At 44.1% G+C, this 16,821-nt stretch overlaps 1 protein-coding gene across 3 annotated transcripts in view; it reads right to left on the bottom strand.

The window, feature by feature from the left end:
• Positions 1–8,272: 8,272 nt before the first annotated feature.
• The window catches only part of LOC139160299 (N-glycosylase/DNA lyase-like), a 21,069-nt gene continuing 12,520 nt past the window's right edge, over positions 8,273–16,821 (bottom strand). The window contains exons 6-7 of one of the 3 annotated variants that reach the window (XM_070738018.1): positions 13,812–13,861; positions 8,273–9,329 (exon numbers count right to left, since the gene is read on the bottom strand). In XM_070738018.1, coding sequence (XP_070594119.1) covers positions 9,225–9,329; positions 13,812–13,861 — 155 coding nt within the window. In that variant the 3' untranslated portion in view covers positions 8,273–9,224. Of the gene's footprint in view, positions 9,330–9,374; positions 9,534–13,811; positions 13,862–16,821 lie in introns of those variants that run through there. The other 2 variants (XM_070738020.1, XM_070738019.1) reach the window with 2 other exon arrangements.

Raw genomic sequence — 16,821 nt, 5'->3', positions numbered from 1 at the left:
GAAGCGTGCGCTAGCTTTCAGCTTTCCACCTACGTGAGCTATAGAAGTTTCTAAAGAAAGAGACGCTGGTTTTCTACAGTCTTTCTAGGAGCTATGGTCCCCTGGGGAGGCGAGAAGCCATGGCTCTCTCGAACAGCGTCTACGGAGGTCCTCTCAATCATCCAGGCCTGGGGTAGGAAAAACTGGCTCTTCTGTGACAGGTGGACTTTAACTCCTAGAATTAATTAATCCATTAATTAATCCATTAATTAATCCATTAATTAATCCATTAATTAATCCATTAATTAATCCATTAATTAATCCATTCATTCATTCATTCATTTATTTAATTTGTAGGGCGCCCCTCTCCGCAGACCCGGGGCGGCTCACAGCAGTGATAGAAACAATGTACAATTCAAATCTAATAATACGAAGTTAAAACCCCATAATTTAAAAAACATGCACACAGCACACGATACATAAATTATATAGGCCTGGGGAAGTTATTTCAATTCCCCCATGCCTGACGGCACAGGTGGGTTTTGAGAAGTTTACGAAAGGCAAGGAGGGTGGGGGCAATTCTGATCTCTGGGGGCAGTTGGTTCCAGAAGGCCAGGGCCGCCACAGAGAAGGCTCTTCCCCTGGGTCCCGCCAAATGACATTGTTTAGTCAACGGGATCCGGAGAAGGTCAACTCTATGGGACCTAACCGGTCGCTGGGATTCGTGTGGCAGAAGGCGGTCCCGGAGGTATTCTGGTCCGATGCCATGAAGAGCTTTATAGGTCATAAACAACACTTTGAATTGTGACTGGAAACTGATCGGCAACCAATGCAGACTGCGGAGTGTTGGAGTAACATGGGCATATTTGGGAAAGCCCATGATTGCTCTCGTAGCTGCATTCTGCACAATCTGAAGTTTCCGAACACTTTTCAAAGGTAGCCCCATGTAGAGAGCATTACATTAGTCGAGTTTCGAGGTGATGAGGGCATGAGCTAGCATGATTGGCTCAGGAATTCTGGGAGTTGAAGTCCACACGTGATAGAAGAGCCAACCCAGGAATTCTGGGAGTTGAAGTCTACAAGTCATAGAACAGCCAACTTTGCCTATCCTTGAATTCCAGGCCATATTCGTCCCCTGGCGGGGGTTGCAACTTACCTCTGCTACCGATGCTGATAATAATAATAATTTAATTAATAATAATAATTTATTAGATTTGTATGCCGCCCCTCTCCGAAGACTCGGGGTGGCTCACAACAACAATAATAACAATGTTACAATGGAAACAAATCTAATATTAAAAAACAGTTAAAAAACCCATCATTAAAAAAAACCATGCAACACACGCATACCATACATAGAAACAAGGTGACGATGCATGTGCAATGTCCAAAACTCGGCTTCTGCGCATGCTTAGGGGGGGGAAATCCTCTCCCCAAATAATTTTTTAAAAATTCAAAAAACAAAGATGGCGGCGCCCACAGATCGGTTCTGTGATGTCATCATGACATCACCAGTTGGTCACTATCGCTTTGGGTGAACTGGTCCAAACTAGGAAGAAGCCACCTGTGATCTTAACTAAAAGATGTAAATTTCTATTTTATAATACAAAATTTATTTATTTATTATTTAGATTTGTATGCCGCCCCTCTCCGCGAACTCGGGGCGGCTCACAACAAAAATATAAACAATCGTACAAATCCAAATAGATTCAATAAATTTAAGTATTTAAAATAGTTTTAAAAAGAACCCCACTATATTAACAAGCACACACACAAACATACCATACATAAATTGTACGTGGCCGGGGGAGGTGTTTCAGTTCCCTGACGACAAAGGTGGGTTTTAAGAATTTTACGGAAGGCAGGGAGAGTAGGGGCAGTTCTAATCTCCGGGGGGAGTTGGTTCCAGAGGGCCCGGGGCGCCACAGAGAAGGCTCTTCCCCTGGGGCCCGCCAATCGACATTGTTTAGTTGACGGGACCCGGAGAAGGCCCACTCTGTGGGACCTAATCGGTCGCTGGGATTCGTGCGGCAGAAGGCGGTCTCGGAGATATTCTGGTCTGATGCCATGAAGGGCTTTAAAGGTCATAACCAACACTTTGAATTGTGACCGGAAATTGATCGGCAGCCAATGCAGACTGCGGAGTGATGGTGAAACATGGGCATACCTAGGTAAGCCCATGACTGCTCTCGCAGCTGCATTCTGCACGATCTGAAGTTTCCGAACACTTTTCAAAGGTAGCCCCATGTAGAGAGCGTTACAGTAGTCGAACTTTGAGGTGATGAGGGCATGAGTGACTGTGAGCAGTGAGTCCCGATCCAGATAGGGCCGCAACTGGTGCACCAGGCATGTGCAGTTCCGGCTGACCAGTGGGTACGCGGGTTGGAGCGAGATTTGGCTTCTGCACATATGCAGGAAGCAAATCATGCGAGAACACATGCGGGCACATGAGATTTCAGCGGTGTTTTTTGCTTCTGCACAAGCAATTGCCAAAAATTGCTGAAATCTCACATGCCCACACGTCCTGTCACAAGATCTTGTTTCTTGCACATGCGCAGAAGCCAAATCTCGTTCCGACACATGCGCCCCCCGCTGGTCACCCAGAGCTGTGCGCGCAGCTCCATTTTCGCTACGAGAACATACCCCCCCCATCCAGATAGGAACCCAACACTGGTGGTCCCAAAGGTGTTTTATTTTTTCAAAAGGCAACTGGACTTCCTTTGAAAAGGTTTCAGTTCTTATCCAAGGAGCTTTTTCAGCTTTCAGAGGTGCAAAGCATTTTCAAGGGTGAAAAAAAACCAAGGTCCAGTTTAACTTTTGGAAAAGCCCTTTTGGGACATCCCAAGTGATGCTTTTATGGGATTTGATTTCGGAGAGCCCTAAAGTGGACTGAGCAATAGCACTTATGTACTGCTTAAGGGTTTGCTTTTACAGCCTTCTCTAAGCTGTTTACAGAATCAGGTTATTGCCCCACCCCAAACAATCTGGGTCATTTTTACCCACCTCGGAAGGATGGAAAGCTGAGTCAACCTTGAACCTGTGAGATTCAAACTGCCAAATTGCAGGCAGCCGACGGTCAGCAGTTGTAGCCTGAGTACTGCACTCTAACCACTGTGCCAACGCGGCTTCAGCAATACCGAAGGGCCAGGGCTTCCTTGGCGCAAGGCATGGAAAAAGACTGGTGATATTTTAAGAGTGGTCATCTTGCTATCCTCTTACAAAGTTATCCAAACCGAGAGAAAAATAGTAAGAATTTTTCAGGGGGTCACAGTACAAAGTGGGGGAAAGGCCCCTGGGATCAGATCTTTTTCAATACTCCCTACTAGAAGTTGTAAAATTATATTTTAATATTTTGTGGCTAGGAGAAGGTGGGTGGGATTTAAAGTAAGAATAAGCTCATAAATCCATGTATGTCTCTGACTTCTCTCTTTAAAAGTTGCATGAAATAGGAGGCTGAATTTGGCAATTATTTCTTTGAAAGTAGTGGAGAAACTTTCTAGTGAAGATTCCGCTCGTAAAATGTTTTACCTGTCTTCCTCCATGGCAGATCTGGCACCATTTATTTGATACCAACTAGAACAGCGTTTCCCAACCTTGGCAACTTGAAGATATTTGGACTTCAACTCCCAGAATTCCCCAGCCAGCAAATGCTGGCTGGGGAATTCTGGGAGTTGAAGTCCAGGTATCTTCAAGTTGCCAAGGTTGGGAAACACCGAACTAGAGCTTTTCCCATGGTCTCTTCTCCTGCCTGGTTTGAAAGCTTATAATTCTTCGTTTTGTCTCATCGTGCTTTTCTTCTACCTTCTCAGTTCAAGAGGAACTTCATAACTCAGAAGTTTCTACGCTGCTTGTTTCCATATTAAAAAGGAAGCACCACAAAGCTCAGCCTCATTCCAGCTTCGCCAAAGGCCAGACCCAAAACAGGAGACCATCATTGAGGGCTGTTGCCTGAGATGAGCCCAGTTTGGTTGTGTTATGCCCTGCCGACGTGTTTCAACCGCCTGTAATTACAGGGTAATCAGTCCAGGAAGACACACACCACAGGATAAAAGGAAAACCCAAAAGTTTTTATAAACAGAACAGCTCCCTTTTTAAATGTCAAAGGAATTTTCTGGTGCACACAAGGCACAGGTTAAATGCAATCCAATTGCTCACCCAATAACTGGAAACTTCAGTCCAATTCTAAAGTCCAGAGAGTCCACACACAATCTTGAACAGCACAAAAACCACGATCTTGACGAAACAATGAATCAGATAAACTGCCATGAGGCTAAAACACCAGGCTGCACTTTTATCTGTAGCACTAATTACAGCAGCCCCACCCAACCACAGGTGGCCTCATTTTCTCTTGTAATAATCCTTCAGTTGTTGTCTCCTATGCATCACTCTACGCATGCGTTTATGCGTCATTAATTCTTATTCGGAATCCAGGGATGATACAGATGATTGATCTCCACCTGGGCTGTCTGCCAAACTCCCCTCTTCCCTGTCACTCACGCTTCCTTGGTCAGAGGAGGCTTCGTCGGCAGATTCCATCGGGAGCAAAACAGGCCTGCTGCATGTGGATGTTTCCCACATACATCTTCACATTCCTTGGGGCAGGAGCTGGGCCAGAGCTAACCACAACAGGTTGTAGGCACGCTTTTAGAAACTCACATGAACAGACAAATCATGCCAGAAGAGACTTGAGGGACAAACCAGGATTGTTTTATTAGGATTGATACAGCACTTAGAAATAATTTAGAAACACTTTATAAAAGGATAAAAGTAAGTAGGTCTTTGCTCAAAACCACTAGAAATGGTCAAAGACAAAAGGAAGAAATGGATTTGGGCTAGATATATATATGTGTGTATGTGTGTGTAATATATTTTTGCTGATAATGAAAAGGAAGGGAGACTATATCTATTTTGGGCTTATTTGCCTTCATCAGGTAGCCACATACTTACTGGGATTTGAACCTGGGGCTCTGCCTTGTAAGGCAGCAGCCTTAACCTCTAGGCTACAGGCTCATCTCCTGTATCAGCTTGTACAGGGGAAGAGTTATGTGTGATTTTTTTTTTTTTTGGTTGAGTCACCATTGTATATTGAAAGAGCATCACGGCTTCCTTTTTGATATACATATTTATATATCAGTTTTCTAAAACAGTACACAGTTAAAAAACAAAAAAACAAACAGGCCACAGCCTCTTCTGATAGGAGGATTCAAGGAAATGTTGCCTGAAATCAGAAAAACGCTTGGTTAGGCTGCAGCATGCTTATCATTTGGGTTTAGGAATCTAATTTACGACTTTTTTTATAGACGCAAAGAAAATCAATGAAAAGTGAGAAAAGGTAGGTATTACAAGGGATTGAATAATTAGGGGTAGCATTCTAAATACATGTGGCAGCAAAAGTAAGTCGGAGCCATCGTGTCACATACACACAAGCAAATACAAAAAGAAAGATGGCGCAACACCTCGGATGAGCATCAAAACGTCACACCAGAAATGAAGCAAAGTACCTTTGAAAACACGTTTCCTATTAATACTGGGTTTTGGCACCCCTCACACACACACTTGCTATTTCAGTAAACCACTTGTGTCTAAGGACCTGCGTATCTTTTAGAACAGTGTTTCCCAACCTTGGCAACTTGAAGAGATCTGGACTTCAACTCCCAGAATTCCCCAGCCAGCTGGCTGGGGAATTCTGGGAGTTGAAGTCCAGATAGAAACATAGAAGACTGACGGCAGAAAAAGACCTCATGATCCATCTAGTCTGCCCTTATACTATTTCCTGTATTTTATCTTACAATGGATATATGTTTATCCCAGGCATGTTTAAATTCGGTTACTGTGGATTTACCAACCACGTCTGCTGGAAGTTTGTTCCAAGGATCTACTACTCTTTCAGTAAAATAATATTTTCTCATGTTGCCTTTGATCTTTCCCCCAACTAACTTCAGATTGTGTCCCCTTGTTCTTGTGTTCACTTTCTTATTAAAAACACTTCCCTCCTGAACCCTATTTAACCCTTTAACATATTTAAATGTTTCGATCATGTCCCCCCTTTTCCTTCTGTCCTCCAGACTATACAGATTGAATTCATGAAGTCTTTCCTGATACGTTTTATGCTTAAGACCTTCCACCATTCTTGTAGCCCGTCTTTGGACCCGTTCAATTTTGTCAATATCTTTTTGTAGGTGAGGTCTCCAGAACTGAACACAGTATTCCAAATGTGGTCTCACCTGCACTCTATATAGCGGGATCATAATCTCCCTCTTCCTGCTTGTTATACCTCTAGCTACGCAGCCAAGCATCCTACTTGCTTTTCCTACCGCCCGACCACACTGCTCACTCATTTTGAGACTGTCAGAAATCACTACCCCTAAATCCTCTTCTGAAGTTTTTGCTAACACAGAACTGCCAATGCAATACTCAGATTGAGGATTCCTTTTCCCCAAGCGCATTATTTTACATTTGGAAACATTAAATATCTTCAAGTTGCCAAGGTTGGGAAAACACTGTTTTAGAACAACAGTCTCTGAACTCGGTGTCTTTTTAAGAGACTTCAACTCCCAGAATTCCTCAGCCAGCCATGCTTTAGAATAGGGGCCTCCAACCTTGGCAACTTTTAAGACTTGTGGACTTCAACTCCCAGAGTTCCTCAGCCAGCAAAGGAATTTCAAGTCTTAAAAATTGCCAAGGTTGGAAACTCCTGATTTAGAATATCATCAGCAAAACACAAATCAGCCGTAGATGGTCTTCACTTATAGTGCAACCCCCCTTAATTTACTCAGGCGTCTAACCCGTTCTGAATTCAAGAGGGCTCTTCTCCAGGTAAGTGGGCAAAAGAGCGAAGGGACTGAGTTGGTGTTAAGTAGAATTAGGTGACTGCACGAAACACAATTGTGTTGCAACTGAGGCCAAAGACTGACAATCTTGCAAAAAAAAAAACCCCAACACCAACCCCTAGCACTCTCAGGTAGTCAACTTTGAATGGTAGGAATCCCTCTTCTCTTAGCTTATAGTCCAATGGACAATCAGAAAGAGTTGGTAGGGATTTTATTTATTGGATTTATATTTATTTATTGGATTTATATGCCGCCCCCTCTCCGCAGACTCGGGACGGAGGTCTTCTAGTTTGGAGGTCTTCTAGTCAGCCCCCTACTCAAGCAGGAAATCTTGTACCATTTCAGACAAGTCTTCGGAGAGGGGAGGCATACAAATCCAATTAATAAATAAATAAAGTGATTGCCTGGTCTCTTTTTGAAAACCTCCAGTGATGAAGCACCCACTAGTGGAGGCAAGCCATTCCACTTGTTAATTGTCCTCACTGTTAGGAAGTTTCTCCTTAATTTAGGTTGCTTCTCTTCTTCATTAGTTTCTGTCCATTGTTTTTTGTCCTGCCCTCTGGTGCTTTGACACACACCCCTTTGTGGCAGCCTCTCAAATTCTGGAATACGGCTATCATTGTCCCGCCTACTGTTCCCTTAGGTCCTGGGTAGGCAAAGTTGGCTCTTCTATAACATGTGGACTTCAACTCCCAGAATTCCTGAGCTAGCATGATTGGCTCAGGAATTCTGGGAGTTGAAGTCCACAAGTCATAGAAGAGTCAACTTTGCCTACCCTTGCACAGAAAGTCAGCCTTTCGCAAGCTGCCTCTGAAAGGAGTCAGCGTTACAGCGAACATACACAGAATGTGTGCTCATACGCGGTTTTATGAAGGAGAGAGCCGGCGAATTTGTGCCATAAAATTTGCTCCTCTTTTTTTTTAAAGAAAAGGAATAGTCTTATTTTTATGAGGCATGATGGCTCAGCAGGTTTAAACGGTTAGTTGGAAAGCCGTTCAGCCTAGGTTCGAGACCCGAGTGCCGTATGATGGCGTGAGCTCCCAATTACTTGTCTCAGCTCCCACTAGCCTAGTGGTTCGAAAGCAAACAGAAAAATAGCTACCACAAGGTAACCGCTTTCTGTGTGCCTCGTATTAATCGTGTTGGCCACCGAATTGTAGAAGCGAATTCAGACGGTGCTGGTTCTCTCTGCTAAGAAATTGAGATGAACACCGCCCTCTACAACCAGTCAGGGAAAACCTTTACAGTGATCCCTCATTTTTCGTGGGGGATGCGTTCCAAGACCACCCATGAAAAATGAATTTCCGTGAAGTAGAGGAAATATTTTTTTAAATGTATTTAACAAGTATTTGGATTTTAAAACCCACCCTTTGCATTAAACAGTCATTCTATAATGTTTCTCAGCTGGAACTACATGTGATATCCTACCAGTTTCTTTAATAGAGTACAGGAGTACTGTGGGAGAATTTTATGAAATTTTAATGGATTTTAAAAAATTTATGGATTTAAGCCCCCTTTGAAAACCCATGAAATAGCAAATCCGTGAAAGATGAACCGTAAAGTAGCGAGGGATTACTGTACCTTAATTTTATATGGTACCGTTAAGTTACTGGGAATTATTTAAGAGACTTGATAACTCAACTTCTTTTGTGGAAAGCCCATATATTTTCTAACTACCTCAGGCAACTCAGGTTATCAATGTTACGGCTATTTAATAGGAATCCAGACTGCCCTCTGGCTCGGGGGGGGGGGTGGTTTTCCAGTTACCTTCTCTACCAGTGGGAAGTGCCTGGGCATGTGCAGAGGTGTTTTTTTTTAAAGCTGGGGCGACTGGAGGACCAACTTGGGAACATGGACCGCCAGTCATTGTTGGCGGTTCGGCGAACGGCAGCAAATTTTCGCCACTCGTCCGAACCGGCTGCCACCCACCGCTGCCTCAGGTTAAATCTGTCATCTCTTTCCAAACAACGATGCTTTTGACATTCTAAATATTTGACGTTCTAAAGCGCCAGGTGAAGAGGAAAGGATTCGCCCATGGCCAGCTTCAAAAACTGGCCAGTACCAATGCACAGCAAGCCTACAGCGATTACAAAAGTCACAAGATTAAAAAAAAAAAAAAAGGCGGGAAACTCTTCTACTGTTTAAAATACACGGCAGGTCCCTGTGAGGCTTAGGCTACAAGCAACCTCTGGTGGGGAAAAAAGACAATTTAAAAAAATAATAATAATAAAAGTAAGAGCAACTGACGGAGGATCCCCGCAAGATACGACAGCCTTGGTCTTCTTCCTCAGCGGCTCACAGAACCCCTTATTCTTAGCATGGGTGATTTCTCTCTGACTCCAGCTGTTCTCAGGAAAGGTCGTCTCCCCTGCCTGTATCAGTCCCATAAATAAGGCGGAGCTGCAAGAGAAGTTACTATGTCAAGGCGGAGTGGCTGCTCTGGGCCGCTTTGATGCAACGGTGTTTGGCGTTCGGATCTGCGGACTCTTGGTTCTTCCTTAGGTCGGCACAAAACAGGACCTGGCAAGAGAGGGAAAAATCTGGGTGGCACAAAGGGTTAAAAGATTTTTTTATTTTTTTTTAAAAAGGGACATATCAGGTACAGCCAGCGAAGGCCTGCCGTCTTCGGTGCTACCATTGCGCCGTCCGAGGTCATCTTGGGCATGCATGCACCCGTCGGCATGAGATTTGGCGTCTGCGTCATGGAAGCGTGAGCAATTTTCGCTGATATTAGAAACATAGAAACATAGAAGTCTGACGGCAGAAAAAGACCTCATGGTCCATCTAGTCTGCCCTTATACTATTTCCTGTATTTTATCTTAGGATGGACATATGTTTATCCCAGGCATGTTTAAATTCAGTTACTGTGGATTTATCTACCATGTCTGCTGGAAGTTTGTTCCAAGGATCTACTACTCTTTTAGTAAAATAATATTTTCTCATGTTGCTTTTGATCTTTCCCCCAACTAACTTCAGATTGTGTCCCCTTGTTCTTGTGTTCACTTTCCTATTAAAAACACTTCCCTCCTGGACCTTATTTAACCCTTTAACATATTTAAATGTTTCGATCATGTCCCCCCTTTTCCTTCTGTCCTCCAGACTATACAGATTGAGTTCATTAAGTCTTTCCTGATACGTTTTATGCTTAAGACCTTCCACCATTCTTGTAGCCCGTCTTTGGACCCGTTCAATTTTGTCAATATCTTTTTGTAGGTGAGGTTTCCAGAACTGAACACAGGATTCCAAATGTGGTCTCACCTGCGCTCTATATAAGGGGATCACAATCTCCCTCTTCCTGCTTGTTATGCCTCTAGCTATGCAGCCAAGCATTCTACTTGCTTTCCCTACCGCCTGACTGTATTTTTGCTCCTGTGCATGCGCAGAAGCAAAAAATCGACAAAAATCGCTGAAATCTTGCTCAAGTGTCTTCACATAATATTTCACTTGCTGCGCATGCACAGAAGCCAAATCTCATGCAGGGGCATATGTGCACACATCCCAAAAAAATCGCTACTGGAATGTAGCACCTTACCCTTCCGATAGCGGGCCCTCACTAGGTACATCTGCAAACATCCAGATGGTTTAGATGGCATCCCGAAGGAGAATTTTTTTCCCGTGTCTCAATGCTTCCACCTAGTGGTTATTCAAATTTTTGCAACTCACAAAGAGATGAAATCAATCGATCCTAAAGGAAATCAACACTGACTGTTCTCTAGAACCCTTTCTCCTCAACCCTTTTGGACCTCAGGGACCACTAAATTCACAATTTTAAATCCCATGGACCACTAATAAGATCCGCCTAATGATCAGCTGGGTGGAGGTATGGCTAAGTGATCACATGACTAGGTGGGCGTGGCCAGCTTGATGTCACTCACGTCAAAGGGCATCTCGCCAGCCTCTCCTCTCCCCTCACCTCCCCTCCTCCCCTGCCCACCCGGGCTCTTTAGGGCCCCAACAGGAAACATAGAAGACTGACGGCAGAAAAAGACCTCATGGTCCATCTAGTCTGCCCTTATACTATTTCCTGTATTTTATCTTAGGATGGATATATGTTTATCCCAGGCATGTTTAAATTCAGTTACTGTGGATTTATCTACCACGTCTGCTGGAAGTTTGTTCCAAGGATCTACTACTCTTTCAGTCAAATAATATTTTCTCATGTTGCTTTTGATCTTTCCCCCAACTAACTTCAGATTGTGTCCCCTTGTTCTTGGGTTCACTTTCCTATTAAAAGCAGAAAGAAGTTGTTGGAGCTAAGCAGCCACCACGAGAAAGAGTTGGCAAAAGAGCTGGCTCAGTTCAAATTGGATCTGACCAAAAAGGATAGTAGAAGCACCTCACTGAGGACTAGGAGCATAGGCTTTCCAAGCAGAGGGAAGACCTGCAGGAGTGCAAGGCCAGGTACCGGCACCTGGAGGCTCAGTGGGCTGAGATGGTCAGCCAATTCCAGGGCATGATACAGTCCCACTGGAACAAAGCCTTAAGCATAAAGCTCTTAGCTACCAGTGGGACCTCCCTCCAGCCTTCACCCAAAGGTGATGCAATCAATAAAAAAAGGATTGTACATAGAACAAGTATAAGCGTGCATATGTACTCAGTACTTGCTTTGGGCCCCTTTTGCAGCAATTACTGCTTCAATGCGATGTGGCATGGAAGCTATCAGCCTGTGGCACTGCTGACCGTCGTAGAACACCTGGATGCTTCAATAGCGGCCTTCAGCCCTTCTGCATTGTTCGGTCTCATGTCTCTCCTCTTTCTCTTGGCCATGCCCCATAGATTCTCTATGGGGTTCAGATCAGGCAAGTTTGCTGGGCAATAAAGCACATTAATCCTACGGTCATTGAACCAGGTTTTGGTGCTTTGGGCAGTGTGGGCAGGTGCCAAGTCCTGCTGGAATATGAAGTCAGCATCCCCATAAAGCTCGGCTGCAAAAGGAAGCATGAAGTGCTCCAAAATATCTCGGTAGACGCTGCATTGACTCTGGACTTAGTGAAGCACAGTGGACCAACACCAGCAGATGATATGGCTCCCTAAATCAACACACACTGGAAACGTCACACTGGACTTCAAGCACCTTGCTGTGTGTGCCTCTCCATTCTTCCTCCATACTATGTTGTCCTTGTTTTCCAAATGACATGCAAAACTTTCCACAGTCTGTGTTGATTTGGGGAGCCATGTCATCTAAATGATATTGGTCCACTTTTCGCACAATGTTCTAATTTTTGGATTTTCACCTGTATGTCACATCACTAGACTGTCATGTCCCACCTCTCCCTTGAAGAATATAGCCTTGGGTTGTTGTTTTTTTTAAAAAAAGGAAAATTCAGATTCTACTAGCGTTGTTGAGCTATGTCTTCCAAATCGATCTTACGGTTTGCTAATACAGTGGTACCTATACCCAGGAACGCCTCTACTTACGAACTTTTCTAGATAAGAACCGGGTGTTCAAGATTTTTTTGCCTCTTCTCAGGAACCATTTTCCATTTACAAACCCAAGACCCCGAAACTGGAACCAGAAAAGGCAGGGAGAAGCCTCCGTGGGGCCTCTTTAGGAATCTCCTGGAGGGAAACTGGAACCGGAAAAAGGCAGGGAGAAGCCTCCGTGGGGCCTCTCTAGGAATCTCCTGGAGGGAAACTGGAACCGGAAAAAGCCTCCGTGGGGCCTCTCTAGGAATCTCCTGGAGGGAAACTGGAACTGGAAAAAGGCAGGGAGAAGCCTCCGTGGGGCCTCTCTAGGAATCTCCTGGAGGGAAACTGGAACCGGAAAAAGGCAGGGAGAAGCCTCCGTGGGGCCTCTCTAGGAATCTCCTGGAGGGAAACTGGAACCGGAAAAAGGCAGGGAGAAGCCTCCGTGGGGCCTCTCTAGGAATCTCCTGGAGGGAAACTGGAACCGGAAAAAGGCAGGGAGAAGCCTCCGTGGGGCCTCTCTAGGAATCTCCTGGAAGGAAACTGGAACCAGAAAAGGCAGGGAGAAGCCTCCGTGGGGCCTCTCTAGGAATCTCCTGGAGGGAAACTGGAACCGGAAAAAGGCAGGGAGAAGCCTCCGTGGGGCCTCTCTAGGAATCTCCTGGAAGGAAACAGGGCCGGAAAAGGTGGGGTGAAGCCTCTGTGGCGCCTCTCTAGGTATCTCCTGGGAGGAAACAGGGCTGGGAAAGACATGGAGAAGCCTCCGTGGGGCCTCTCTAGGAATATCCTGGGAGGAAACAGGGCCAGAAAAGGCGGGGAGAAGCCTCTGTGGGGCCTCTCTAGGAATCTCCTGGGAGGAAACCATAGTTCCCTCTAAGCTGAGCAGTGAGCAATCGCTCACTTAAAAATCATCATCAACTCAGAGTTTTCCAAACCTGCCCAGAAGCCGAGAGGGAAAGAGTGAGAGGGAAGGAGAGAGAGAGGAAGAGAGGAAGAGAGAGAAACAGATAGAAAAAAGAGAGGAAGGAAATGAGAAAGAAAAAGAATGGGAGTAAGGAAGAAAGAAAATCAAAATCTAGTTTGAAACTAGCTCAACTATTTAAGTGACATTATGAGCTCACTGTTATAGACACACAGCACAGTATTTTATTTTGAAATTCTCTGAGGCAAAACAGGGTGGGTTTTTTATTTGTTTGTTTGTTTGTTTGTTTATTTATTTCTTTGCCGCCCAGTCCCGAAGGGACTGCCGCTCAGACACTATACTTTTCCGCCCCCCCCCCCCAAAAAATTAGAGGGAACACTGGAGGAAACAGGGCCTCCACCCTCCCTGTAGTTTCCCCAATAACACACATTATTTGCTTTTACATTGATTCCTATGGGGAAAATTGCTTCTTCTTACAAACCTTTCTACTTAAGAACCCGGTCAAGGAACTAATTAAGTTCGTAAGTAGCGGTACCACTGTATAAGAAAGACAGAACGTTTATGCCACCTCTACAGAGAAAGCTTCTCCTAGTAGGGCATCTTACCTCCTCTGGCAACAGTGGGCAGTGGCACCAAGCAGTCATGGGAGAAGGGGAAAGCGATTTCATACTTACCGCTTGCGCCCATCCAGAATATGGTCCCCAAAGGCTGCGGAAGAAATTTCCTGAAGGCAAAACAAACTTAAATTAGAATGTGGCCAAGAGCTCAACGAAGCAGAGGAAGCAGGGGTGATGTTGTGGTTAGCTCTGGCCCAGCTCCTGCCCCAAGGACTGTGGATGTAGGGGAGACATCCACATGCTGCAGGCCTGTTTTGCCCCCGGTGGAATCTGATGATGAAGGCTCCTCTGACCAAGAAGACATGAGTGACAGGGAGGAGGAGAGTGGGGCAGACAGCTCAGAAGGAGATCAATTATCTAGCTCCTCCTTGGATTCAGAACAAGAGTTAATGATACAGCCACGCATGTGGAGAGCGATGCATAGGCAACAACAACTGAGAGATTATTATCAAAGAAAATGAGGCCACCTGTGGTTGGGTGGGGCTGTGGTAATTAGTGAGGCTGCTATAAATAGCAGCCTGTGGGTTTGGCCATTGTGGAGGATTATCTGATCGTTGTGTTTCGTTACTGCTTTACTGACTTTGACCTTTGTGTGCTGATTTCCCCCCGCTTTGTAACTAAACCAGAGCAAAGTGTGTTTCACTTTGTGAAAGAAGAAGGACTGTGAATTACCTCACAGCTGCAAGATAAGTATCACAGAACTGATAAGGGACTTGTACAAATTACCAGTTTGTTTGGAGACGAGTGCTCTTGGCTATTCCAAAAGAGGGCTTGGTTTAAGTGAATTTTCATTATAAAGAATATTGCTTTGAATTTTCAAACGTGTGTGTGTCTGAAATTTGTACCTGTGAGTTTTTGGGAGGAGTCTACCAGAGAGCTCAACAGGTGAAATGGGCCTGGTTCGCTCGTGCCTGTTGTCTCTGCCATTTTTTGGGTTCTTTTACCCTCTGCACATTTGCAAAGCATTCTGTGCACGCACAAAGGGTAAAAGAACCCAAGTGGCGGCATCCGGGCAGTTGGACAGATCTTCGCGCTGCCTTCGCAACCAGCTCTCCGACGACCGATAGCCACGAGCAATCTGGGCACATTTGACCCCTGGGAATAACGGTGGATTTCCCAAATTAGCTCACACCCTTTCCCATATTATTGTGTTTCAGTTCCAGGGGGTTGCTGGAGGAGAAATTAAAAATTAAACAGAACTTGTATCAGGCTTTAAATATCTCTGGGTGGTTCTGCATGCATCTAGATAACCATCAGAGGTTTCCTGTCCCTGAATATCCAGAAAACAACCAGTGCTATTTTAAGGGGGTTTTTTCCCAACTAAAATAGGCTTTTATAGAGTTTTTTTGCCATTTCATTGTATCACCATATATCTCGCATTGCAATGATTATATAGTATACACTAATGGTTATATAATATGATCAGGGTTTATTATCATTCTATGATTTCGTCTGGCGGGTCCCAGGGGAAGAGCCTTCTCTGTGGCGGCCCCGACTCTCTGAAATCAGCTCCCCCCCAGAGATTAGAACTGCCCCCACCCTCCTTGCCTTCCGTAAACTCCTTAAAACTCACCTCTGCCGTCAGGCATGGGGGAATTGAGGCATTCCCGCCCTCCCCTGGGCCTATACAATTTATGTATGGTATGTTTGTGTGTATGTCTGATTTAATCATGGTTTTGTTTAATGTTTTTCTTTAAATTTATTAGATTTGTTGCGAATTGTTCTATTGTATGTTGTGAGCCGCCCCAAGTCTACGGAGAGGGGCGGCATACAAATCTAATAAATAAATAAATAAACAAACAAACAAACAAACAAACAAGATTTAAGATTCTTAAAAACAGAGAAAGAAAAACAAACATTCTCTCAACGTTAATTGCAATTTGGGATGGCAACATTCCAAGCATAAATATACTTGGCTTTTCGTCCAGAGGGAAAATTAATATCCAAAATATATAACTGTTTAATAAAATCTGATAGGGCAGAGGAGGTGGTAAAAGAACCTATGATTGCCTGGGCCAAGAACTCTGGACATAGCATAGAATTGGAAGACTGGGAAAAAAATTTGAAACAAAAATACAATTACTAAAGCAATATAAGATGTTGTATTGTTGGGATTTGGAGCTGGCAAGATTTGCCAAGATGTACCCAAATCTAAACCCAAAATGCTGGAAGTGCAAACAGGGACGAACTACCTTCTTTCATACATGGTGGTTATGCCTGAAGCGAAATGATATTGGAAGAATATACAGGATTGGCTGCAGGATTTAATTAAAGGCCAAATATAATTCAAACTCAAACTTTTTCTCCTGTGGATAACTGGGGCAAAATGCAATAGAAAATCAATGTACTCGATACATACATACATAATAACAGCAGCAAAGATTACCTTTGCACATGACAGGAAGAATAGCCACCAGAGGGTCTAGTGATCCAAAAAAATATCTGAGTGTGCAGAGATGGACAAACTCACATTAGAGTTAAAGGAAAAGGATGATTCAGAATACAGTACTATGCGGTATGGCATGATTGGTATGAATGGATTGGCCATTTGGGGCCACTGAGTTTCCAATATCTAGTCCCGGCCAACGACTGAATGTATGGTGTATGATGGGATGAATGTGATCAATTAATTTTAAGTATTGGGATTTTAAGATTGTATTTTAATCTAGATTTCTAACATGTTTTTCCATTAGAAACATGGAAGACTGACGGCAGAAAAAAACCTCATGGTCCATCTAGTCTGCCCTTATACTATTTTTTGTATTTTATCTTACAATGGATATATGTTTATCCCAGGCATGTTTAAATTCAGTTACTGTGGATTTACCAACCACGTCTGCTGGAAGTTTGTTCCAGGCATCTACTACTCTTTCAGTAAAATAATATTTTCTCATGTTGCTTTTGATCTTTCCCCCAACTAGCTTCAGATTGTGTCCCCTTGTTCTTGGGTTCACTTTCCTATTAAAAACACTTCCCTCCTGAACCTTATTTAACCCTTTGACATTTTTAAATGTTTCGATCATGTCCCCCCTTTTCCTTCTGTCCTCCAGACTATACAGATTGAGTT

The sequence above is a fragment of the Erythrolamprus reginae genome, chromosome 2, assembly GCF_031021105.1.
Source record: "Erythrolamprus reginae isolate rEryReg1 chromosome 2, rEryReg1.hap1, whole genome shotgun sequence".
In the NCBI taxonomy this organism is placed as follows: Eukaryota; Metazoa; Chordata; class Lepidosauria; order Squamata; family Dipsadidae; genus Erythrolamprus; species Erythrolamprus reginae.
Note: the sequence above shows the minus strand (reverse complement) of the source record. Positions and strands in the feature narration are given on the sequence as shown.